Source organism: Amborella trichopoda, chromosome 3, assembly GCF_054954075.1.
Source record: "Amborella trichopoda isolate Santa Cruz 75 chromosome 3, AtrichopodaSantaCruz75HAP2 v2.0, whole genome shotgun sequence".
Classification (NCBI taxonomy): Eukaryota; Viridiplantae; Streptophyta; class Magnoliopsida; order Amborellales; family Amborellaceae; genus Amborella; species Amborella trichopoda.
Genome location: NC_142338.1, coordinates 2937544 through 2958711, shown reverse-complemented (window position 1 = coordinate 2958711; position 21168 = coordinate 2937544). Strand labels below are relative to the sequence as shown.

The 21168-nt window shown below is 39.7% G+C and overlaps 1 protein-coding gene across 11 annotated transcripts in view; it reads left to right on the top strand.

The window, feature by feature from the left end:
* The window catches only part of LOC18439782 (immunoglobulin), a 30378-nt gene that overhangs the window by 5960 nt on the left and 3250 nt on the right, over positions 1 to 21168 (top strand). For 8 of the 11 annotated variants that reach the window (XR_016052712.1, XR_016052713.1, XR_016052714.1 and 5 more), the window contains 7 exons: positions 940 to 1402; positions 14830 to 14907; positions 15925 to 16082; positions 17109 to 17184; positions 19944 to 20011; positions 20205 to 20469; positions 20763 to 20939. Coding sequence is in view for 6 of the 11 variants with exons in the window: in XM_006849940.4 (XP_006850003.1) it covers positions 1066 to 1402; positions 14830 to 14907; positions 15925 to 16082; positions 17109 to 17184; positions 19944 to 20011; positions 20205 to 20469; positions 20763 to 20939 (1159 nt within the window). In the remaining 5 variants the exon portion in view is untranslated. The remainder of the gene's footprint in view (positions 1 to 939; positions 1403 to 14829; positions 14908 to 15924; positions 16083 to 17108; positions 17185 to 19943; positions 20012 to 20204; positions 20470 to 20762; positions 20940 to 21168) is intronic. The other 3 variants (XR_016052711.1, XM_088862853.1, XM_088862851.1) reach the window with 1 other exon arrangement.

Here is a 21168-nt window from a genome sequence, read left to right as displayed (position 1 = left end):
CACTGCATCCCGCATCACACCGCATCCCCTTCCACCGAAATTTTTTTCTATTTTGCCCCTCGGTGAGGGGCAAAATGGTCTTTTTGACCATCAAAAAATGAGGGAAATTGTTTAGGGGGGTATTAAACCCCCCCCCCCTAAATGATGATTTCCAGCCACTTTTGTGGCTTTTTTTGCATCAAATGGAGGGAAAAAAAATTGGCAGAAATTTATTTTTCATTCAAATCTTTGATTTGGTGGTTGTTTGATACTTGGATATTGATTTGATGCTTTTGATTGTTAATTTGGGGATGTTAGGGTGAATTTGTGATAAGAAATTGGGTGGCAAAATTTGACTTCAAATTTCAAAATTGACTCTTAAAATGGATGATTGTATTAAGTTATTAACTATTAACTCTTCTTGAGCTTGACTTTTGGTTTGTAATATCACTATTTTGTGCTTATGGTTTATGGTTGTGCTTATGGTTGTTGATGGTTGTGCTTTTGTGCTTATGGTGCAAATTTGTGCTTATGGTTGTTGATTGTTGAATGTTTTATGAAGCTAGTTTCAAGTTTCTAGTTTCTTTTAGGAGATAGTGGATAACTGGATACAAAATCTCCGACAACTAATAATTTTGAAGTTAATCATTAAACTAAAATACCTACTCGCACATAAATCACCTCCATATTTTTTTTCTATGCATTAACCTAATTTTTTTAGTTTTTTTAGAATTTTTTTTACATTTATTGACCGCATCGTCGCGATGCATCCGCATCCGGGCCGCATCCCCCCCCCCCCAACCGCTTTTGGCCACATCGTACATTTTAAAACACTGGGCATGTGTTTGAGAAGCTATCCTGCTTTAATTGTAGTTTGGATATTGGTGTGTTGTATTAGTTTCATTAGATTTCAAAGCTGATGGTTTCAAAAGTTTTAAAGGCTTACACCGTTTTGTGCAGGTGATGTACTGATATGCTCAATTCTATGATTTGAGTGCATGGGTTGTTGCCTATTGATGGTCCCCTTTTTTGTCCAAATTTTGAAGACACAAATATTGTTATGGATGGACAGTAGGTATTAAGGAAATGCCACCCAAGGTTCTTCAGGGCTTTTCCTTTACAAGAAGGGGAGTATCGCTTGGCCATGATGACCAGTCCCCTGGTGGTTCTAGTGGTGAACTTGGTCCTTTCTTGAAGCTAAGTATTGAAAAAGAAATATATAGGCCTGGTGATCTGATAATTGCAACCATCGAAATTCAAAACCCAGACATTGCAGCTGAGAACATAATAGAACAACATGTAGCTAATCATGCTCATCCAATTTTGGTTGAAAATCTTGCGATCGAGATCAAAGGAATTGAGAAGTTGGATAGCCAATGGTTTACTACCCAGAAACCACTACCAGGGTCGAAGCAAAGGCGAGGTTCGTTCTTTCTTGATTTTGAATTGTACAATCAAATTGTTCCTATTGCAAACACATTGTCAAACTTCTTTTTGGTACCAACAGCAAGCTGTGCTGTCGAGTTTTTGCACCTTGTAGTGCTATCAAGGCTTTTTGTTTTAGGAAATTGGTATCCCAGTATTTTTTTTCCTTCTTTAATATGCTCTTTGATTGTATGCTTAACAATCCCACAAATTGATATGGAAATTTTGTGGCTGTCATTAAAGGTGATTGTCTCATCAACTGATTCTTTCTTTGAGAGTTGGGACTACCTATACAATGTCTCTGTTCCAAAACAGAATTCCAACTGAGTTATCATGCAAGTATTTGCAAGTGTTAATTTAAGGTTATCAACTTTCTGTGCACCTTAACATGAACTTGATGCAGGAGGCATAATTTGAGGCGAAACTTAAATTGGATTTGGAGTAACATGATTTCATTGAATAACAATGTACTTTGTTATGTTCTTTGTCCTCTCTTCTTTTTTAAGTTGAAGTGGTCTATTATTGATGATATCATTACCTAAAAAAGGTCATCTCAAAATGAATTCTTGGCATTTACCTGTTTCTTTGTAAATCCTTTCAGAAATTAAAGAGTAGGGATTGGGATCTTCTTTGGCTTCTAGTATGTTATCATTTCCTGATAATGTGACACTTGGAAGACTCATAAATGACAATGGGCTTCCAAGATCCTTCTTAATGCGACTTCAGTCATTTGATAGATTCAATTTGATTTCAGTCTTTGTTAATGGGACTTCAATGTCTAGGTTTGCGCATAAATGATTGCTTTTATTATTGCTATCTTTGGAGGCTCTGGATGACATCATTTGTATAGGAAGGGAGTAAAAGAACTAGCTTGGTCTAATGGTGACAAGTGGGAGGCTTCACATAGTGTTTCTTTATACTCTGTTCCATTTACTTAAGAAATCTGGCTCTTTTTTTTTTTTTCTTCTGAGATTTCTTAGGTATATCTCTTTTGGTTCTTTGCCTGTAGTCAATTTGTGACATTTTGAAACCTCTGTTAATTCTTATTGTGTGTGTTTCTCGTTTGTAGTTTGTGGTGATCCCTTGGTCTATTCATTTTGTTTTTTTCTTTTTTTTAAAAGCCCAAGGTTAGAACCATTGAACAGATATCTTATTTCTATTGAATTGTGGCAAAATGGAATTAAATTGATCAAAATGTGAGTACTCTGTGTGTGTGTGCGTGCGCACAGACATGGGCATGTGCGCACTTGTATGCATGTGTGAAAAATTCTAATTCATCTGACATTTGTGTCAGAACTTGTCTTATTGGTTTCTACAGAAATGGGCACAATTAAGCAACATCGGATGCCTAAAGTGACCAAGGAAAAATGACTATTTTACCCCTCTATTTTTTCTCTCCCTTTGTTTGATGGGCCCCAATCCTCTCTCCCTCTAGGCTCTGTTCTCTCTCTCTATCGTTGATTTACTTCTCTATCTCTTCAAGTTTCTTAGGCCACTAAAGAAGCTGTCATGTCTGGAGAACATTTAAGGAGAAGAGGGTTTAGAAGTTAGGGAGAGAAGGTTCTGGAAGTATCTTCTCTGTTATGGCCAGTTGGATAAGGGTGATGGGGATTTGGATCCAGTGTACGTAACTTCAGCTTAGCTTGTCACTGGAGTTGTGGCCGTTTTGGTTTCCTCATTGTCTGTGGCTTCTTGGGTTCACCGTCCCCCCCCTCCAATCTCTCTCTCTCTCTCTCTCTATATATATATATATATATATATATTTATATTTTGCTTGATAGGTCCTGCCCCTGGTTTATATACTAAAATGAGTGGGAGTGCACATGATTTCTGTTACCGAAATCGGATATGTGCCTAATTTTGGGAAACTATGTGCCGGTGATTTTCTAGAATACAAAAGGAAAAAATACCAGTTTGATTGAACAGTGGGAGAACAAGTTTTCTGGATCCAATTCCTTTGTTATGCCAAATCCAATTTCTGATCATCTCCTAATCTTCCTAGATACAAATCGAGTAAGTTCTGGACCCAGACCATTTTGGTTAGAATTGGATGTGGTTAGATGAGATAGTGTTTCAGAAATTCATCTGGGAGGGAACCCTTAAGATAGATGGCTTGGGCTTTCTGATATGCAAAAAGTTGCAGCTGCTAAAGGTGAGACTCAAATTTTGGATTAAAAAGAAGTTCAATAGCATAACAAAGAAAGCCTTGCTATTTGGCAAAGATTGCAGAATGGGATGGCAGGAATAGAGTAGGGTCCTTCCAAAAGGGGAGAGAAAGCAATATGTTGAGAACAAAAATGGCTGGTGGAAGAATGTCTAATAAGACAAGATGAGATTTTTTGCATAAAAAATTGAGGGTAAAATGACTCAAAGAGGGTGATCATAATACTAAATTTTTTAATGGCTCTGCAACTTGCAGAAGGAGTGGGCATTAGCCTTGGAGATATTTAAATATTTGGAAGTGTGGTACCTAGCGATGGAAAAGCCTATAGTCGAATTTTTCAATGCTGGTAGACAAGGATCTAGAGGCCGAAAATGTCGATATAAGAACTACCATTTTAAACTTCCGACAAAAGCAAGGAATGTTTAGAGAGACCATTTGAAGAGGCAGAGATCAGGCAAGCTGTTTTTGGGATGTGTAGAGACTCATGGCATTTTGTCCAAGAGTTTTGGCATTTCATCAAGGAAGATTTGCTAGATATGTTTCGAGAACTTCCAGAATAGAGGATGCGTAAACAAGGCAATGAATGCTTCATTTATTGCCTTAGAGCCTAAAAACGAGGGGATCAAATATTTAACAATACTCAACCCATTAGTCCCCCTAGTAGCGTATATAATATTTTGGCAAATGTTTTTGCTCTCTGTTGAGGGAAGTACCCTGCTAGAAAATCTTTTTTTGCCAATCTTTTGTACAAAATTGTCTGATCTTAGATGGTGCATTAGTAGCCAATGAGGGCATAAGTTTATGTCACAGAGAAAAGAAAGGGGGATTATATGTAAATTGGATTTTGAAAAAGCTTATGACCATGGAGGCAGACCGTTTCTTGATGGGACAATGAGCCTTATGAGATTTGGTATGGTATTTCGTTTTTTGGGGGTGGTTGTGTGTGTTGGATTAGAGGGAGCCTTTTGATAGTGAATTTACTACTAAATGGATCTCAAAAGAGCTATTTTCGAGCTTTCAGTGGTTGAGAAAGGGGACCCCTTATCCCCTTTTTTGGAATAGTAGGGGAACCTGTTAATTGCATGGGAGAAGGGGTTCACAAATCAGGCCTACTCTCTGGATTGGAAACATCAAGTAGTTGTCGAGAAATTTCCTGTTTGCAATATGCAAATGGCACTTTGCTATTTTATGAGCCACCCCATTCAAAATTCGCAATTTGTGGTTGTTTTTATGGTGCTTTGAAGTGAACAACTTAATTGGGCTTCTGATCAAATTTGGACAGGTTGCAAGCCTTGGTGAAATTTATAGGGTATGGAGTTTATTGCATGGTGACCAAGTATATAGGCTTGCCACTATCTGTTGGAAAGCCCATGAAATCACAGTGGGACAGGGTAGTTGAGTAGAAATTGGCTTCCTAGGAATCGATATTCCTTTCTTTGGAAGGGCGCGGAACTTTGATAAAGTAGGTCCTATCAAAATTTCCATTTTATAATATGTCATTATTTCCAGTGCTAGCCTCAGTATTTCACAAGACTTAAAAAATTGATGAGATATTTCCTTTGGGGAGGATCCTCAGACAAAGAAGAAGATCTATCTACTGAAATGGGAAAAGTTGTCTTTGTGGAAGAGTGAGGGAGCTTTGGAATTCTAGAAATCAATGAATTGAACCACACCTTCCTGGGCAAATGGTGATGGAGCTATGTGGAGATCTCGGATCAAATGTGGAAGCATTTGTTTAAAATTGAAAATATGGTGTTGAGGAGTTCCGATTCATGATCAACCATCACACAATAGTGGTCAACCCTCAGTAGCCTGAAATTGGATCAAACCAAATTCGAATTCCTTTCAAGAGCATGATCAGATTCAATGTGGATGTTGGTAGTGAAATGCGATTATGGAAAGACACATCGGTAAGTCCTGACTCACTCGAGGAAAGATTTCTTCGTTTATATGCCTTGGTTATGAATCAACAGATTATGGTACATGTTGTAGATCACAAGGAATAAGATGTCGTTTGGACACCTAACTGTAGGCATACTCTCATGGATGAAGAAATGGAAGGATTAGTTAATTTTCTTGCTGAGTTGCAGGGCTTATTTTGTGTGCCGAAAAAGGAGATATGTTGATTTGGAGTCCTAGTAGAAAGTGATCTTTTTTGTCAAATCATTCCACCAATCTCTTTGATGGTCCCGAATAGAAAACTTGATCTCTTGGGAGATGTGGGGTGTAGCAGAATGTCCCAGAGTACAAGCTTTTTATTGTTGGTATCCTTGAATATGATCCAAGCTATAGATAATCTCAGGTGGAGAGGACTCGTTATTTCTAACATATGCATTCTATGTGAAGAGGAAGCTGAATCTGCATCATTTTTGCAGTGTATTGTATTGCAGCGAGGCGGCTATGAACTTTTCTGATGGTTTCTGGACCTCCTTTACTTTCAGTTGATGGTGTCAGAAGCAATTGAAGGCTTATCAGCATGGTAGTTACCCACTTACCCTTGGAGTTACTAAAAAAGGGCCTTACCCTTTGGAGGTTGACAATATTGTCATTATTGTGGTGTAGTGTATGGAGTGAAAGGAATAGCTTGAGTTTTAACCATAAATGCATGAGGAGGAATCGGGGAAAGACAAAAGTGATGGCTATGACCATTGCATGAGCAAAGCAAAGATGGGTTTCCTGGAATGCTCGATGGTTGACATTGGGAATAAATGGCTGGATATAGTAGGCAAGGTGTGTAGACAGATTAGAGTAGTGAGGTTGGAATATCTTTTTCCACAGAAAGCTTTGTTAAGCTGAACTTTGGTGGTGCTTCATTTTGAAATCCACATTTCACTGTAGGAGGAGGGATCATCAGGGTAGGATACTCAATACTTTATTTTAGATAGTCCAGCAGTGGGTATTGGACTTGGGACATTTTGCAATTGTCGACAACTAACCATTCAAGCCTTCAGCTATAGGAGGAAGGGTCATAAGGGACCACCTAGAATCCTCATGACCTACTCGGTTGCATTTGGTATTTGTGACTCCAATGAGTTCATGATCAGGGCATTGCTAGCAGGTGTGAGAAATCTAGGTTCTATGAAAGTCAATAGTCATAGAGGCAGATTTAACTACAGCTAATGCATAATCAAGCCATGACCCAGAGTACCTATGCCATTTCTACAATATATTTGAGGGAAAATTTGAGAGAACTATCATTCTCAGGGTCTCTTTCCACAAATTGTGGAGAGAGGCCAATGAGATGGAGGATTCCTTAGCAAGGGAAGGTTTACTAGTTATCACTAGAATATGAACCATTTGAATTATAGACTCATTCTATGACACCTTTTTTGAATAAATCCATTTTTTGCCTTAATGAAGTAAAGTTAACATTAAAATAAAAAGTTTTGAGTGAAAAACACAACAGACATCTAGGTGTCCAAAATTCTGCAAAAGCATCCAAGCCACTGTTATTAGAGGATAGACTTGAGTAGACCGGTTTGAGTTCTTATTCTTCTAAATGGATATACAAGTATATTAGCATTTATTCAATAAATGGATATACAAGTATATTAGCTCTTCAAAATTAAGTCAAAGAATGACTCTATGCCTCAAAGTATTTTGCCTTCATTCATGACTTGTGAACTCCGTTCTTTGGTGGGGAATCCGCTGCCTCATCGGCCTCTAAGCAATTTTTCGAAAAAGACTCTAAGGCTGTTAGTTCTTTCAAAAATTTCCTCGGGCGTATTGTGAAGGCAACCTGCACAGTCAAATTCACAACTAGCCCATTTAATAACATTTGCTGAATCTCCCTTCATGACTGTTGGACTCCATCTAAGGACTAGACTTCTCATGCTAGTCCACAAGACCATAGGCATGCCCTTGTTGGAATTGCATACCCCATAGTAGGTCATTAGGTTCCTACCTTAATGGTCCCTTAGTACTCTCACACCAACTGGACCAAGATTTCCTTGCAAACCCATTGAAATTTAATGTAACAGGTGTTTCCCATCTCGTTCCTCTGATTTTTCTAAGTGCCATGTTTAATGCTATCTTGAGCAATTGATTTTTAAAGTCAACTGTCGAGTACCTGACAACTTCCTAATTCACCCTATCCTATCCAATATTCATGAAAATAACTTCTTCTTTTACCCCTTCCTCATCATCTGCTTTATCATTGAAGCGTTTGTTATTCCTCTACTACATACCACAATACTGACAACATCGTCAACCTCCACAATGTGAGACCCTCTTTGGGTATTTCTGGGGAGAACCACTCTGTTAATAAGATCTTTGCTGATTCTTGCATGACCCTGTCGAAGCAGAAGATATTCAACATGAAGACCCCTAGATGTCACACTATATTACAATGCACAAACAGGAGGGATGTGTTCTGCATATGTTAGGAATAATGATGTCGTCTATGCTTGAGATGCCTAGAGTTAAGATCATATTCAAGTTCACAAGCCTTGCGAATGCATGTACCTTGGGTGGCTGGGTTATGGTACATGATACATACCATCCTGAAGGAAAAATTGTTCCTGGTTCCAATTGAGGATCTGGTAGAATGATATAATAGTGTCCCTTTGCTGCTAGGACTCCAAATCAATGTATTTTACCTTATTAACGTAGAAAAGAAGTCATGCAACCCAACCATCAAGTTGATGAGCCATTCCATTTTGTCTTCTTTAAGAGCTCAAAGATTTGGGGTCCGAACAACTTCTGAAACCCTGTATTGTGCCACCTTTTGCACTGTAATTTTCTGGTTAGTGAATTAAGCATGCAGACCTGGATTATTATTATTACTTTATTTGGGGAGTGGTACCAGGACCTAGCCATGAGTTTTGCCGAAACGTGGTTTTGCTATCATCTTCCACGTTGGATCTAATTTTAGTTGCAAAGGTAGATTGAATTTGGTATCCATTTCAGGCCTCAATAGGCTCCCCCTGCTCTGTGTATTGGTTTCACCATTACAAGTTCTCAACCCATATTTATTCACAACATCTTGTTTCCACAATTGATCCGGGGCCTTCCCAGACCTCCGACACCATTTTTTTTTTGGATAGTGTTAACCTTTAATAGATCAAAGGGGAAAGTACAAAAAGGCCTTGGCGATCCACAGAGGAGGATGCTCAAGGGAAATGAGAACCAAAAAAGAAGAATCACATCCTTTTTACGAGGTTACAATGGAACAAAGCAACCTAATAAAACCGGTTGATTCGAAGAAGACTAAGAACTGTCCAAAAAAGACAAAAACCCAAAAAACGTCAGTTGATCGCCGTCTATATTGCTTGTTTGGCGAGCGTATCAGCGTCCTGGTTTCCTTCCCTCCATGTCATCTACTCGACAGACATATTCATCAAACACATGTGCCAAGAACCAGGGGGGAGGAGAAAGAGAGATTTTTTGAGCCCAAGAAATAATGTTCTTGGAGTCTCCCTCCATCACTAGAGAGTGAAAGTGGGGATGGTCTATGGAGCTGGCGTGGCTGACGAATTTGGAGGCACAAGTGGTCTCTAAGGATGGCGCCTACTCCTGATGGACCATCGAAATTTAGTTTGAGATGTCTAATTGGTGGGAGTTTCCACCTAGTGGTCCTTGGCAGACGCACTCGATGGGTTTGAAGGACATTGTGCCAATTGTGGCTGAACACCGAGGCTGGAATTCCTTTGTAATAGTGGTGATTGGTTGCCCAGAAGATAATGGAGGACTTGAGCTTGTTGAAGACTTTGGTCCAGGGGCAGTAATCCCCCCGGAATGTTCTATTGCTCGATCCATATGGCCCATAATGTGGCTGCCACCGAGGATCTTCAGAGAAGTATCCCCTCCTTAGGCCAGGGATAAGGTTTAATGGCTGGGAGGATGGAAGTTACCTCTGCCGGTAAAACCCACTGGACATTGAAGAGTTTAAGAATTGCCCCCCATATGTTGAAGGCAAAAGGACAATGCAGCAGTAGTTTGTTGTTTGTTTCCTCAGCAGTTAGGCACATGACACATCGATTAGGGATTGGGATGCCCCTTCTCTGCAATTGATCCACTATGAGGACTCTTTGGGAGAGAGCCAGCCACGTGAATATCTTGATTTTTGGGGGGGCGAAGGAGTCCCAGGCTTGAGCAGCGGTAGTGGCAGGCTCTAAGGGGAGCGCTGGGGGTAGATAGAGGCTTTTATGGAAGGATGACACCGTGAAGAGTCCTGACGGTGCAGGTGTCCAAATGATACGATCCGGACCTGTGGGTGCTAAGAAGGTGGATTGAAGTTCTGCTGCCAAAGTTATGAAGCTCGCTATCTCATGGTCATTGAGAGCCCTCCTAAACACTGGATTCCACGAGTGATTGGAACCTGCCCTTAACATTTCGTCCTCTATGGTGGCCCTTGATGTCTAGCTAGAGAATAGAGGTCGGGGAATCTGTCCCTAAGAGGTGTGTGACCTAACCACAGGTCTTGCCAAAATAGGACGCGGTTCCCCGATCTCGGATGGAATCTGATTCTAGATTTGAAAGCATGGAAGGTAGAGCATATGGACCTCCACATGCCGGAGGATCTTTGGTTTGTCCTACAATTCAGCAACCATGGTGTATTGGAGAGGTGGTACTTATGTTTGAGTATGTCTATCCACAACTGATCCTTGAGGTTCGTCACGCGCCAACACCATTTCCCCAGGAGAGCAAAATTCTAGGTTCTAAGATTCTTGATCCTCAGCCCTCCCCTTTGCCTAGATTGGCAAAGTTTATCGAAAGCAAGTAAGTGGAATATATTATTGGTTCCATCTCCACTCCAAAAAAACCTTCTCATTAAGAGTTCGATTATGGAACTGACTGCCATGGGCATGTGGAAGATGGACATTGGTAGACCGGGATGTTAGCCAGAGTGGCTTTGATCAGTGTTAGCCTTCCTCCTAGTGAGAGGAAGCGACCTTCCATCGTACGAGTTTACGGTCTACTTTGTCTATGATATGAGACCACAGTCTCGATTTTGGTTTGCCAAGGCAAAGTGGCAGTCCAAGATATTTAGATGGCAATGTTTCAGCCTGGCAACCCATCTCTCCGCAAAGATAGAGAGTGTAGTTGAATCAACCTTAACACCCATCATCTTGGTTTTGTTGAAATTCACTTTGAAGCCAGTTGTGAATTTGAAGTATATGAGGAACAGGAAAAGGTTATGGATCTCTTCAGTTGTGGCATTGCAGAATACCAGAGGATCGTCTGCGTACTGCAGATGAGATACCATAGGGGCCCGAGATCCTATCGAGAAACCATGCATGCGTCCAGCCGCATACATTCTGGAAATATGCATTCTGGAAATAGACCTATTGAAAACCTCTGCTGCGATAGCGAAAAGGAAGGGAGATAGGGGGTCTCCTTGTCTGAGGCCTCTTGTGGAAGGGAAGTATCCTTTGGGGCTGCCATTAATGAGGATGGAGAAATGTGGGTGCGAGTAGCATGCTTTCATCCATGCTCTTCATTTGGTCTCAAAACGCATCCTGACTTAAGTTTCTTCAAGGATGTCCTAGTCTACATGATCGTAAGCCTTCTACCAGTACAACTTAACCACAATGCCAGGGACGTTGGCCAAATTTCTAGAACGGATACACTCATGAGCAACAAGGGCCCCATCAAGAATTTGGCGATCTTTAATGAAGGCACTTTGAGAGGTGGAGATGACTAGAGGGAGAACCTCTTTGAGGCGAGAGGCGAGGACTTTGGCTAGGATATTATAGGTAGAGTTCACCAAGCTGATAGGGCAGTAGCCTTTTAGTTGGGTAGCCCCTTCAATCTCGGGAATAAGAGTGATGAAAGTGGCATTCAGGGCCCTATTGATAATACCCCTAGAGAAAAATCCGTTGAACAATTTCTGAGAGTCTTCTCTAAAAGATTCCCAAAAGAGTTTGAAGGGTGCAATGGGGAATCCATTGGGTTCGGGGGCCCTGTCAGAGTCTAGGTTTGAAATGACTGCTAAAATTTCTGGTTCTGAGAAGGGTCTTTCTTACCAGATTGCTTTATCAAGAGGTAGAACAAGGAACTCTAAGTCCCCCATAGGGGGTCGAGAGACAGGAGGGGCAGAAAATAGCCAAGGATGGCTTGCTCTATTTCTGGAGGTTGGTCCAGGAGATAATCGCCTATCAATAGGTGTGTGATGGTGTTGTCTCTGCGCCTGCAATTGGCGGTCTTGTGGAAAAAACCAGTGTTGAGATCCCTTGCCTTTAGCCACTTGATTCTGGACCTTTGGTACCAGAAGATTTCCTCTTTCTTGAGGATGGCTTGATATTGTAGCTTAAGCTTGTCTCTGTGAGAGACTTCTGGCCCCAAAAGTGGTCTGGACTCTTCTAGCGAGTCAAGGAAAGGAGCTAGAGAGTGCGTCCCAAAGGGTCAAGGAAAGGAGCGGTGACAGGTTGTGGGGACGGAGGGATAAGGTTTGAAATGAAAACTGGGATGGGAGAAACATGGGCCATGGGAACATAAAAATAACATGGTCTCAACTAAGGAGCTCAGCAGGAATGCCCACAAGAACTGGTGGAAAGAAACTTTTGGCGAGGAGATTAGGGTCCATGGTTTCCGGTACGGTCTCTGCTCGGGAAGGTTCCTGTTCGGTTGATAGAAACAAAGGAGTAGGGTCTTACTGCTTTGGATCGTCGCCTATTTCAGACTGCAAATCGATGAGAAGAGGTGAGGAAGGAGGTGAAGGGGCAGGTCCCTGATGAAAGGGAGAAAGGAATGGAGCAATGGAGGCCGTCTCAATAGGGGTAGGTGGTGATGATGGTGAGGACACAGTAGGGTGGCGGTATACTGGTGCTGACGTGATGATGGGGGTCAAGGAATGTGAAGAGAGCATACTAGTGAGGGGCAGGTGAAGTGACTGCGGCAGGGAGCTGAAGAAGATCTATGGGAGATAGGTCGATGGAGGGTGAGGGAGGGTTTGGGTGTGAGAGGCCTTGGGATGGGAGACCAGGAAGGTCGAGGTGGCAAAAGGGGTGGTCGATGACGTACGAGTGTTAGGTGAAGAAGGCGGCAAAAAGGAAGTCGAAGGGGCATGCATACAAGTGCCTGAAGGGTCCAGAACGATCACTTGTGTCGATGTGTCATCGAGCATGGGCGGCGGCAACAGGGACCTGTCGGATGGAGGTTGGTGGCAAAGGCTGTTTGAGCCAACAAAGGCCCGACCCGGAAGCATGAGAGACTGTCGAGTGGCAAGCCACTCGTCAGGGTCAACGGATGTTGGCAGCGCGTCTAACAAGGGTCGGAAAGCGTACAAACATTAGGCAAAGCCGCAAAGGGGGAAATGGGTAGGGGAGGTGGAGGTGGTGGCAGAGGAGGGGGTGGAGGCGGAGGTGGAAGTGAAGGTGGTGGTGGCGACGGGGGTGGTGGGGTAGGAGGCGAAGGTAGAGAGGTCGGTGAGGAAGGGGGGCATGGCGGTGGATCAGTCTGAGCAGGTGTGGTGCGTTGAGGAAGGCTTGGGCGGCGGAGGGGTGGTGGTCGACGGGACCACCTAGGTGGTCTTTTGAAGGGGACAAAAGTCCAAGTGTCTGAAGGGTCGAGTGAGACAGCGGGTGAGTCATTGTGATGGAGAACCCTCTTTGGAGGTTCCATCGGGGAAACGAAGCAAGGTGATGCGGAAGATGTCGTCGACCAAGATATGGAAATCCGGAAAAAATTCCCAGCCACCTCTAGCCAGATGGAAGGTGGAATAGAAAGAGGGTCGAGAATGTCAAAAATGAGACGAAGGGACCCAAGAGTGATGCTCTCCATCGATTTCCAGTGGACAGCTACGAAGAAGCTGCATGCATTGCCTATACCTTTGAAAGTGTGATGAAGGGAGGCTCCCTTGAAAGAGCCCGGAGAAGAGCGTTGAAGGAAAGACGAGGCTGCAGCGATAGGGGAAGGAAAGCAGATAGGACTTGTCGAAGAGGGGTCTGCACTTGAGCTCAGGTTCCCTCCAGATTTCCTTGGCCCATCTCTCAACGCCTTGGTGGTCATTATGCTGGGGATGGAAGACTCCAACTATTGACGATTTGTAGAGGTTGGCGAGGTGAGATGCAGGTAGGGCAGGGAGAGAGATAAGAGGAGGAGAGTTGGGGAAGGTGGGGTGGTGAAGGCCATCCATAACTTGACAGAACTTGTAAACATACCTCGGTTGCCACACCTTTGATACTTCCAAGTTCAAGAATGCGACGTGATATTGAGCATTACTGGCAAGCACATACTCAGAAACTGTGTTTCCTCATTCCTTTGATGTATGCATTTCGACTGTTCCAGCGCCATTTTCATTTCGTTGTTTTTTTGAAATCCTATTTCCACTTTGAACTTTGACATGCACACCTTTTCCCTCTTCAATAGATAGGGTTTCTTTTACCTGAGGACCTGCCCCATAGGAAATATCTCACAGTTTCTCAGTTTTGTAGAAATAAAAAAAATCTGGGATTTGATGTAGAAGTTCTATATTATTATTATTATCTTTTTAAACTGTAAGTCCTATATTATTGTTATTTTATGTTATTTGTATTTATTTTATAAAATTAGTAAATCACTAGTATGTACATAAATGTAAGATGATTGTTTTCTTTCCTTTTTTTTGGTGGAAGTCTTTGTAGTTTGCCAAAGGTATTTATCTGGCATGTGTCTGGATTCTATCTTCTCTCTTTCATGTTAAGTGTGAGTATCCTATTATTACCAGATTTTGTTACAGAAGTGAACCAAGGCTATTTCACTAGGTGAATCTATCTTGTTTTCTCATGCCAGAGTATAATTAGTGAGTACCATGGCTTTCCTTGATTTTACTTATACAGATATATAGACACATAAAGTTTGGAATGCTTGAAAGGACCCTATACCTGGCGTTGTTGGTTGTCCATAAGTGCATGGTGTACATGTCATTAATATACCACTATTAATGTTGTTCTGTTTAAAGTTTGTCTGTGGCTTTCTTTACATTAAATGATATTTTGATGCTCTTAACTACCTCCTGGTTTTCTTGAGTTTGACAAGGCCTTGTCATGCTTTAAACTACCATGGAGGTTACAATTCATATTGAGTTTATGCTTACCTTTTCTCATATTTTTTGACAAATTTTTAGGTTATTGTGTATTGATGTACTATGCTCGTAATAATTATGGATGCAAGAATAATACAAGTTAATCTCCTCCAAAAAAACAAGGGGACTATGCTTTTGTTATTAACACATTAAACTATATCCTTTCCAATAATATCGGAAATCTTCCCATAGAATATCACCTATCATGCTCGACTTAGTTTTCACAATCTTCTTTGTTGTTGATTTTATGGTGCAGGCGAGCAGGTTTTTCTAGATTCCACTACAGCAACCGTGGTATCAAAAGTGATACTTCCATCTGGAAGCACAAAGAAATGTAAGTTGAGTTCCTTTAAATTTCTCCTATCCTGCTAAGTTCATTTGTTAGGGACATTTATGCCTGCACTAGGAATGGAATTGGAGTGGGATTTAGTATCCATGGTGGCGTCTTTTTCTATCCGAAGAAAAGAACAAAGAGAAAGCCGAAGAGAATTACATCCTGGATTCGGAGGTTAAGATGTTTGAACAAGATAAATGAGCTTCTGAAGGAAGGGACAGTAATGATTTTTTTACTTGATGAAACAATATCATTAGTAGTATCGTTTTTTGTTGTTGTCTATTGGACCAGCTGTTTGAATATGAAGGAATTAACATTTATTGCATATTGATTGTTTTCTTCAATGCTTTAAACAGTAGTGTATCCATTTTTTTTTAATTAAAAAGAAAAGACTCGCTGAGTTGGATCTGACTAGGAGATAGGCAACTCTGCACAGAAAAACCCTAGAATTGCCCTAGTCTCCCGATTTTTTTCATAATTTTTAGAATTTTCTTATTAAAAACTGCCTAGTCCAACTTGGACTTGACTGAGTCAGACCGTGCGCAGTCAAGCTCGGATCCCTGGCAAGTTGGATGGAGTTTGACTTTTCAAACACTGGTCCCAATTCCATGACCATTTTGTCTGTTTATCTCTCTTATAGCTATATAACTTCTTTTTAAATGTCGTTTTAGGGAATACATTTGGCAACTCTTCTTTTGGTTATTCGCTTGTTTTTTTATTCTGCCAATATTGATGGGAAGCTTAATTGACCACCAACAGTATTGGTGGACTATCAAAAAAGTGACTGAATGTGCTCTCTCATTTTTGTTGTGTTTTAATTGATGGAAAATGATATGTTTGAATGTGGTTTTTTTGGTTATGTTTAAAGGAGATTGTGTTTCATGTTTTAATGCGGTTGTCTTGAATCTCTTGTTTGATATCATTTACTGTACGATTCCAACTATGGTGATTATTTGATTTGCTGGGATTCTTGGTATCTTCTTCTTTGTTGATTTTTTTTTTTTTCACTATTTACAGATATGATTCGTTCAGAGCTTCCAAAGGTGCTTCCCCCATCATACAGGGGTACTGCCATTCGCTACTTGTACTACATAAAAAGTACTCTTAGCTGTCGGCGGTTGGTGTACAATAATGGTCACTCCAGTAGTGAGTTTTCAAGGGATTTGATTCAATTGGTAGGCTTGTTTTGCCTTGTGGAAAGTAGGGTTAGGCTGTAAATTTGTATATCGTATGTTTAAAAGTCTACATGCCTTTGGGTTCCCATGTTTTGTACTCCCTTTATCTCAATACAAGTTAACTTTCTCAAAAAAATAGTCTACATGCCTTGATTCTGCAGAGGGGATGTGTTGACACTGAGAAAGTATACACTCTATGACATCTCTGGTGCTTCATATTGATTTTACTGTCTTGGTTTTTCATTTTAGTTCATAACTCAAACTTAATGGAGTCCCATCCAGTTAAGATGGAACATTCATTTATCTGTCAGCAATAAATGCGTTTCCCTTTCTTGTATTCACGTATCTTACCCTGCTGTTTCTATTATTGGGGCTTTTACCGGCCCTTGTGCCATTATCAATTCTTCTTCTCTCTTCATTTGCATTAGTAGTATCTCATTCTTATTATGTGGTCTTTTTTGTTGATTTTTCTTTTCATTCTGTTACTTGACATGCTTCTCTCCATAGCTTGAGTTTTCATCCTAAATAAAATATTTTTTAGTGATTTTTTTGTTTGTTAGTTTATTTTATGATTGATTATTTTCTTATTATTGTTTTATATTATTTTATTTTATGTTTTTTGTTTTGTGGGAATCCCGAGCTAAATTGTTTATGTGCTCCTATTGCTTTGGTGAAGGAAAATCAGCTTGGGCTCTGAATATTCTCCCTGTTATTTTTGGTGACTAAGGATACACAAATGTTGGTTTCCTAAATGCTAGATCATCTAATAAACCAATCCAAGTTGGGGTTTGCTCTACACAGTCTTAATAATGTTCGATTGAGTAAACATATGGGAAGTGGAAAAGTACCTTTTGTCCTTCCCTGGATCCCGGCGCTTGTGAAATAAATTCTAATGTTGTAGTATGAAATTCTAAAGTGAGATCTATGACTTGTGGGCCCTTAATTGTTCAAGTACATCAGAGACTTGTGGAAGTGAGATTTATGTTTAGTGAACATTTTGTTTATTTGGTTCTTTAATCCTTACAGGAAGCTCGTACTCCAGTGCATATTTGGATCATGGCGAACACTGGGGGTTTGTTTATTGAAGAGGACCAAAATGATGGTATGTTTTACTATTTGTTTTCTTGAACCACTAATTTAATGTAATGCTTCACAACATCGAATAATTCTTACTCTTATCATTCATCATTATGCATCCACAAGTAACAATTAGAAATTCACTGTTGTTTTTTGAGGCAGGGAGGGAGATCATGGTAACTCAAATGAGACAACAAAGTATATCATCACTACCAAATGAAAAAATAAAAAGAAACAGATCTTGCAACAGATTTACTCTACTTTTTCTAGTATAGCTTTATTTAATGTATATCTGAATAGTTCTTTGAGGAATAATGTTAGGAATTTAGGATTAAACTTGCTGTTAAACTCGTATTGGGGTTGACTTGTCTAACCTGGTGTAATGTGCTCCTTGATGTTTCAGAGTATCCAGAGAACTAAATTGAAATAATGAATACTTGTCGAACAAACTTCAATGAATCAAACTAAAATTCAAAAAAATAGTAAAACAGTGAAGTTGAAAATTTGTCTGTGAATATGATTTACATAACATGTTTAAGGTTTCGTATTTTTCATTCTAGAAAGTGTTATGTGGATCTTTATATTCTTTGTAGCTTTCTTGTAAAGTTTTATTTGATCAATGGCGAATGTAACAAAGATAGCATAAAATGATTATAATGAGGGGAGGGATGGTGGGGGGATGGCAGAGGGTGGGAAGGGAGGGGGAGATCATGGTAAATGAATAAAATAAAGGGAAAAGAAAGAGATCTCATCATTCCAAAAAACAAGAATTAGATCTTGCAACACAATTCATATTTTTTCAAGTATACCTCTACTGAATGTAAATCTGAATTGTTCTTTGAGATATAATATTAGGATTAAAATTGGCCATCAAATTCGTAGTGGGTTGACTGGTCTAACCTGGTTGTAACGAGCAACTTGATGTTTCAGAAAAACCAAACAAACTAAATTGAAAAAATGATGAATGCTTATTGAAGAAGATCAGATAAATCACGGAAAATTCAGGAAAAATAGTAAAATGGTAATCTTGGGAATTTGTTTGTGAAAATGATTTACATAATATTGTTAAGGTTTCATATGTTTAAGATGAGAGCGAGGAGACTTAAGAGGGCTGGCTATGTGTGGCGCATACCCAGTACAACACCTGTTATGAGGTGCGAGTTAGTTCAAGTGGAAGGCTCAAAAAGGATAAGGGGTAGGCCCAAAAGGACATGTTTCAAAGTAGTGAGAAAAGATATGGGGACTTATAGCCTCATTGAAGGTATGACCTTTAATAGAGCAGAATGGCGGACCAGTATTCGTTTGGCTGACCCCAATTAGTTGGGAAAAGGCTTTGAAGATGATGAAATTTTCATTCTATAGAGTGCTACGTATCTTTATATTTTCTAATTACTAGCTTTTCTCCTAGAGTTTTGTATGATCACTGGCAACATGCTAGCAAAATCCAGCAATGAACTAAATTGGCCAAACTATCTTGTCCATTCATCTTGCAACCATTTTCTTAAAGAAATACTCTTTCACAAAGTAAGTTCTACAGAAAGCATTGCCTAGAGTCATAATTGGGCTATTTATGTGTCAAAATTTACGTTCTGATTGAAAGTATAATGAAATTACTATTTAAGAAGGCAAGAAATACCCAACTTAGGGTTACTTTCTTGAATATCAAAATCAGGTACAGTTTCATGTGTTGGAAAGATTTTAATTGAACTTGATGGAGTGAAATTGTAGAGTTTTCAAGAAATATTAGAAACCGATTCACCTGATGGTAATGGAGTACCTATTGATTTTATTCACATAACAATTATCCTATATTTTCTTAGATAATAATGGATGAAGCTTTTCTTCTAAGTCAGATTTGCCTTTGAAGCCACATTGAGTGAACCCACTCCCTAAACGCTCTTATATGTTCATTTTTGAATATGGAACAAGGAGTTTGAGGATTCTTTGAGTTTGAGGATTCTTTTATGGGTTTGAGTGAACCAGGCCTTTGCCAGTAATCAATGTAAGGCTCTAGTTGTTGTACATTGTGTTTAAAACAGCCATCTAAGGATATAATATTAAGTATTAGTAGTAGTAACAACAACAGCACAAGCAACAACAGTCATGAACAACTTCTTTAAATTTAACCAGAAGTAGGCTTATCCTGTGCAATGACCTTTCTGAACCACTGCCATGCTTGCTGGTTTGACTCGCAGTCCCCTTTTAAGTTTTGATGAAGTTGACTTCATGAACTCCATGAGTTGGTTCTCCAGAAATAGAAACTGTAGTTGGTGCTTCAATATACTATCAACTTTTCTTTTATGGAAAAAGTTTATGTAAGGTTGCAACCTTGAAATGTAAAATTAAAGATGCACCTCAAAAATTCATCGGAAAAGGTTGTTTTAATGTTAAAAATCCTTTAATTGATCATCTCAACATCGAGATGTATGAATATGACAAAAAAAAAAAAAATTTTTGAGTCCCAGAAATTGTGGATCTTGCAACACATTATCTGTCCATATTCAAAATTTTCCTATGTTCATAGATCTACTTGATTTTAACCATTTTTGGAGTCTAAAATTTTATAATTAGATATGAAAATAGATTTTGATATAATCCTAAGAATATTTTACGCGAAAATTATATGTTATGATAAAATTTGGAGGTGCACCTTAATTGGATTGTTTAAGGTTGCAACCTTATAGAAACCACACCGTTCTTTTATATACTGCTACTTTTTTGTCCATCTAGCAAAGTTTTTAATCATGACGCAAACTTTTGAGATTTATATGATACTTTGCGCAGGTATTTTACCTGCTCCTCCCTTTATGTTGGATGTACACTGGAAAGAGAAGGATGCAGACTCAGAATGGGTTGGTGCTTCTTCGATGTCTTGATTCTATTGCATTTGAGTGAAAGTCTTCTGTGAATTTGTTATTGAATTGCAACTTGTGTACAATTACTTTTCTGGCTGATCCATTTTCAGTAATTAGGATTAGAAGAAATATTGATTTCAGAGCTTTGCTATACGACCTAACCTCACCCGAGATGTTTTTTCCTGATCAGGATAGAGCGAACGAGTCATCTCATGGGATTGAAGATGGTTATGATAGTTCAAGAGATGAAATTTCATCTGTAGCTTCCTATAGCCACACTAAAGGAAATCTAGAGTATGTCTTCCAGAACTCTTTGTCTTTGCAATCATCTGCACCAGCTATGAACAGTTGGGTTAAGGCAAGCCCTTATCACCAAGGAGAACGTTCCAGTTTTCGTTCATTTAAGATGCCCACTCAACTGGCTACTTCAGAAGTCTTGTATGAGCCGAATGGGAGTAAGTAGCAGTGCTTGAAGCATTAAAATGTATTTCACTATTTATTAGGGTAGATTATTCAATAATTAAAGTTGCTTTCGTTTATATATGTGCTTGTTGGATATATATTTTCCCTTCACTATTTGTTTTAAAATGTAATCAATCTGCAGTCTAATGAATTTGTAGCACATGAAACGTAGTGCATTATTTCCCTTGGTGGTAGTTCTCATTTGATCATTTTCTCGCTCCACTGAGCCTGAAACATACATGACAACTGTTGAGGATATTTTGTTTTTATGTGGAAACGCTGACAGATGTACCATCTCCCTGTGGGATTTCCATGGAAAGAAACTATTCCTTAAAGAAGATGGGATCTTATCCTCCTTCGACCATCCTTTCTCCAAGTCAACAGAGAAAGTATCCAAGTGCTTCTTTCACTGATGATGAGATGGGAGCATTCTCTACACCTGGCAATGTTGAACCTGTAGCATGTACAACACTAAACTTTCTTCACCTCTTAGTATATGAATGTTTTAAACCAGAAGTACACTTTTATATGATGGATCATGGGAAATTATAGTTGATTGGGGTCATGACGTCCATCAAAATTATGGATTGTGATGGAGAGAGAATGGAATAGTGGGTCCACTCTCCCTACCACTGTACATTGTTTTAATGGACTGTGATGAACTGATGGACTATAGTGTTTCATTCCTTTAG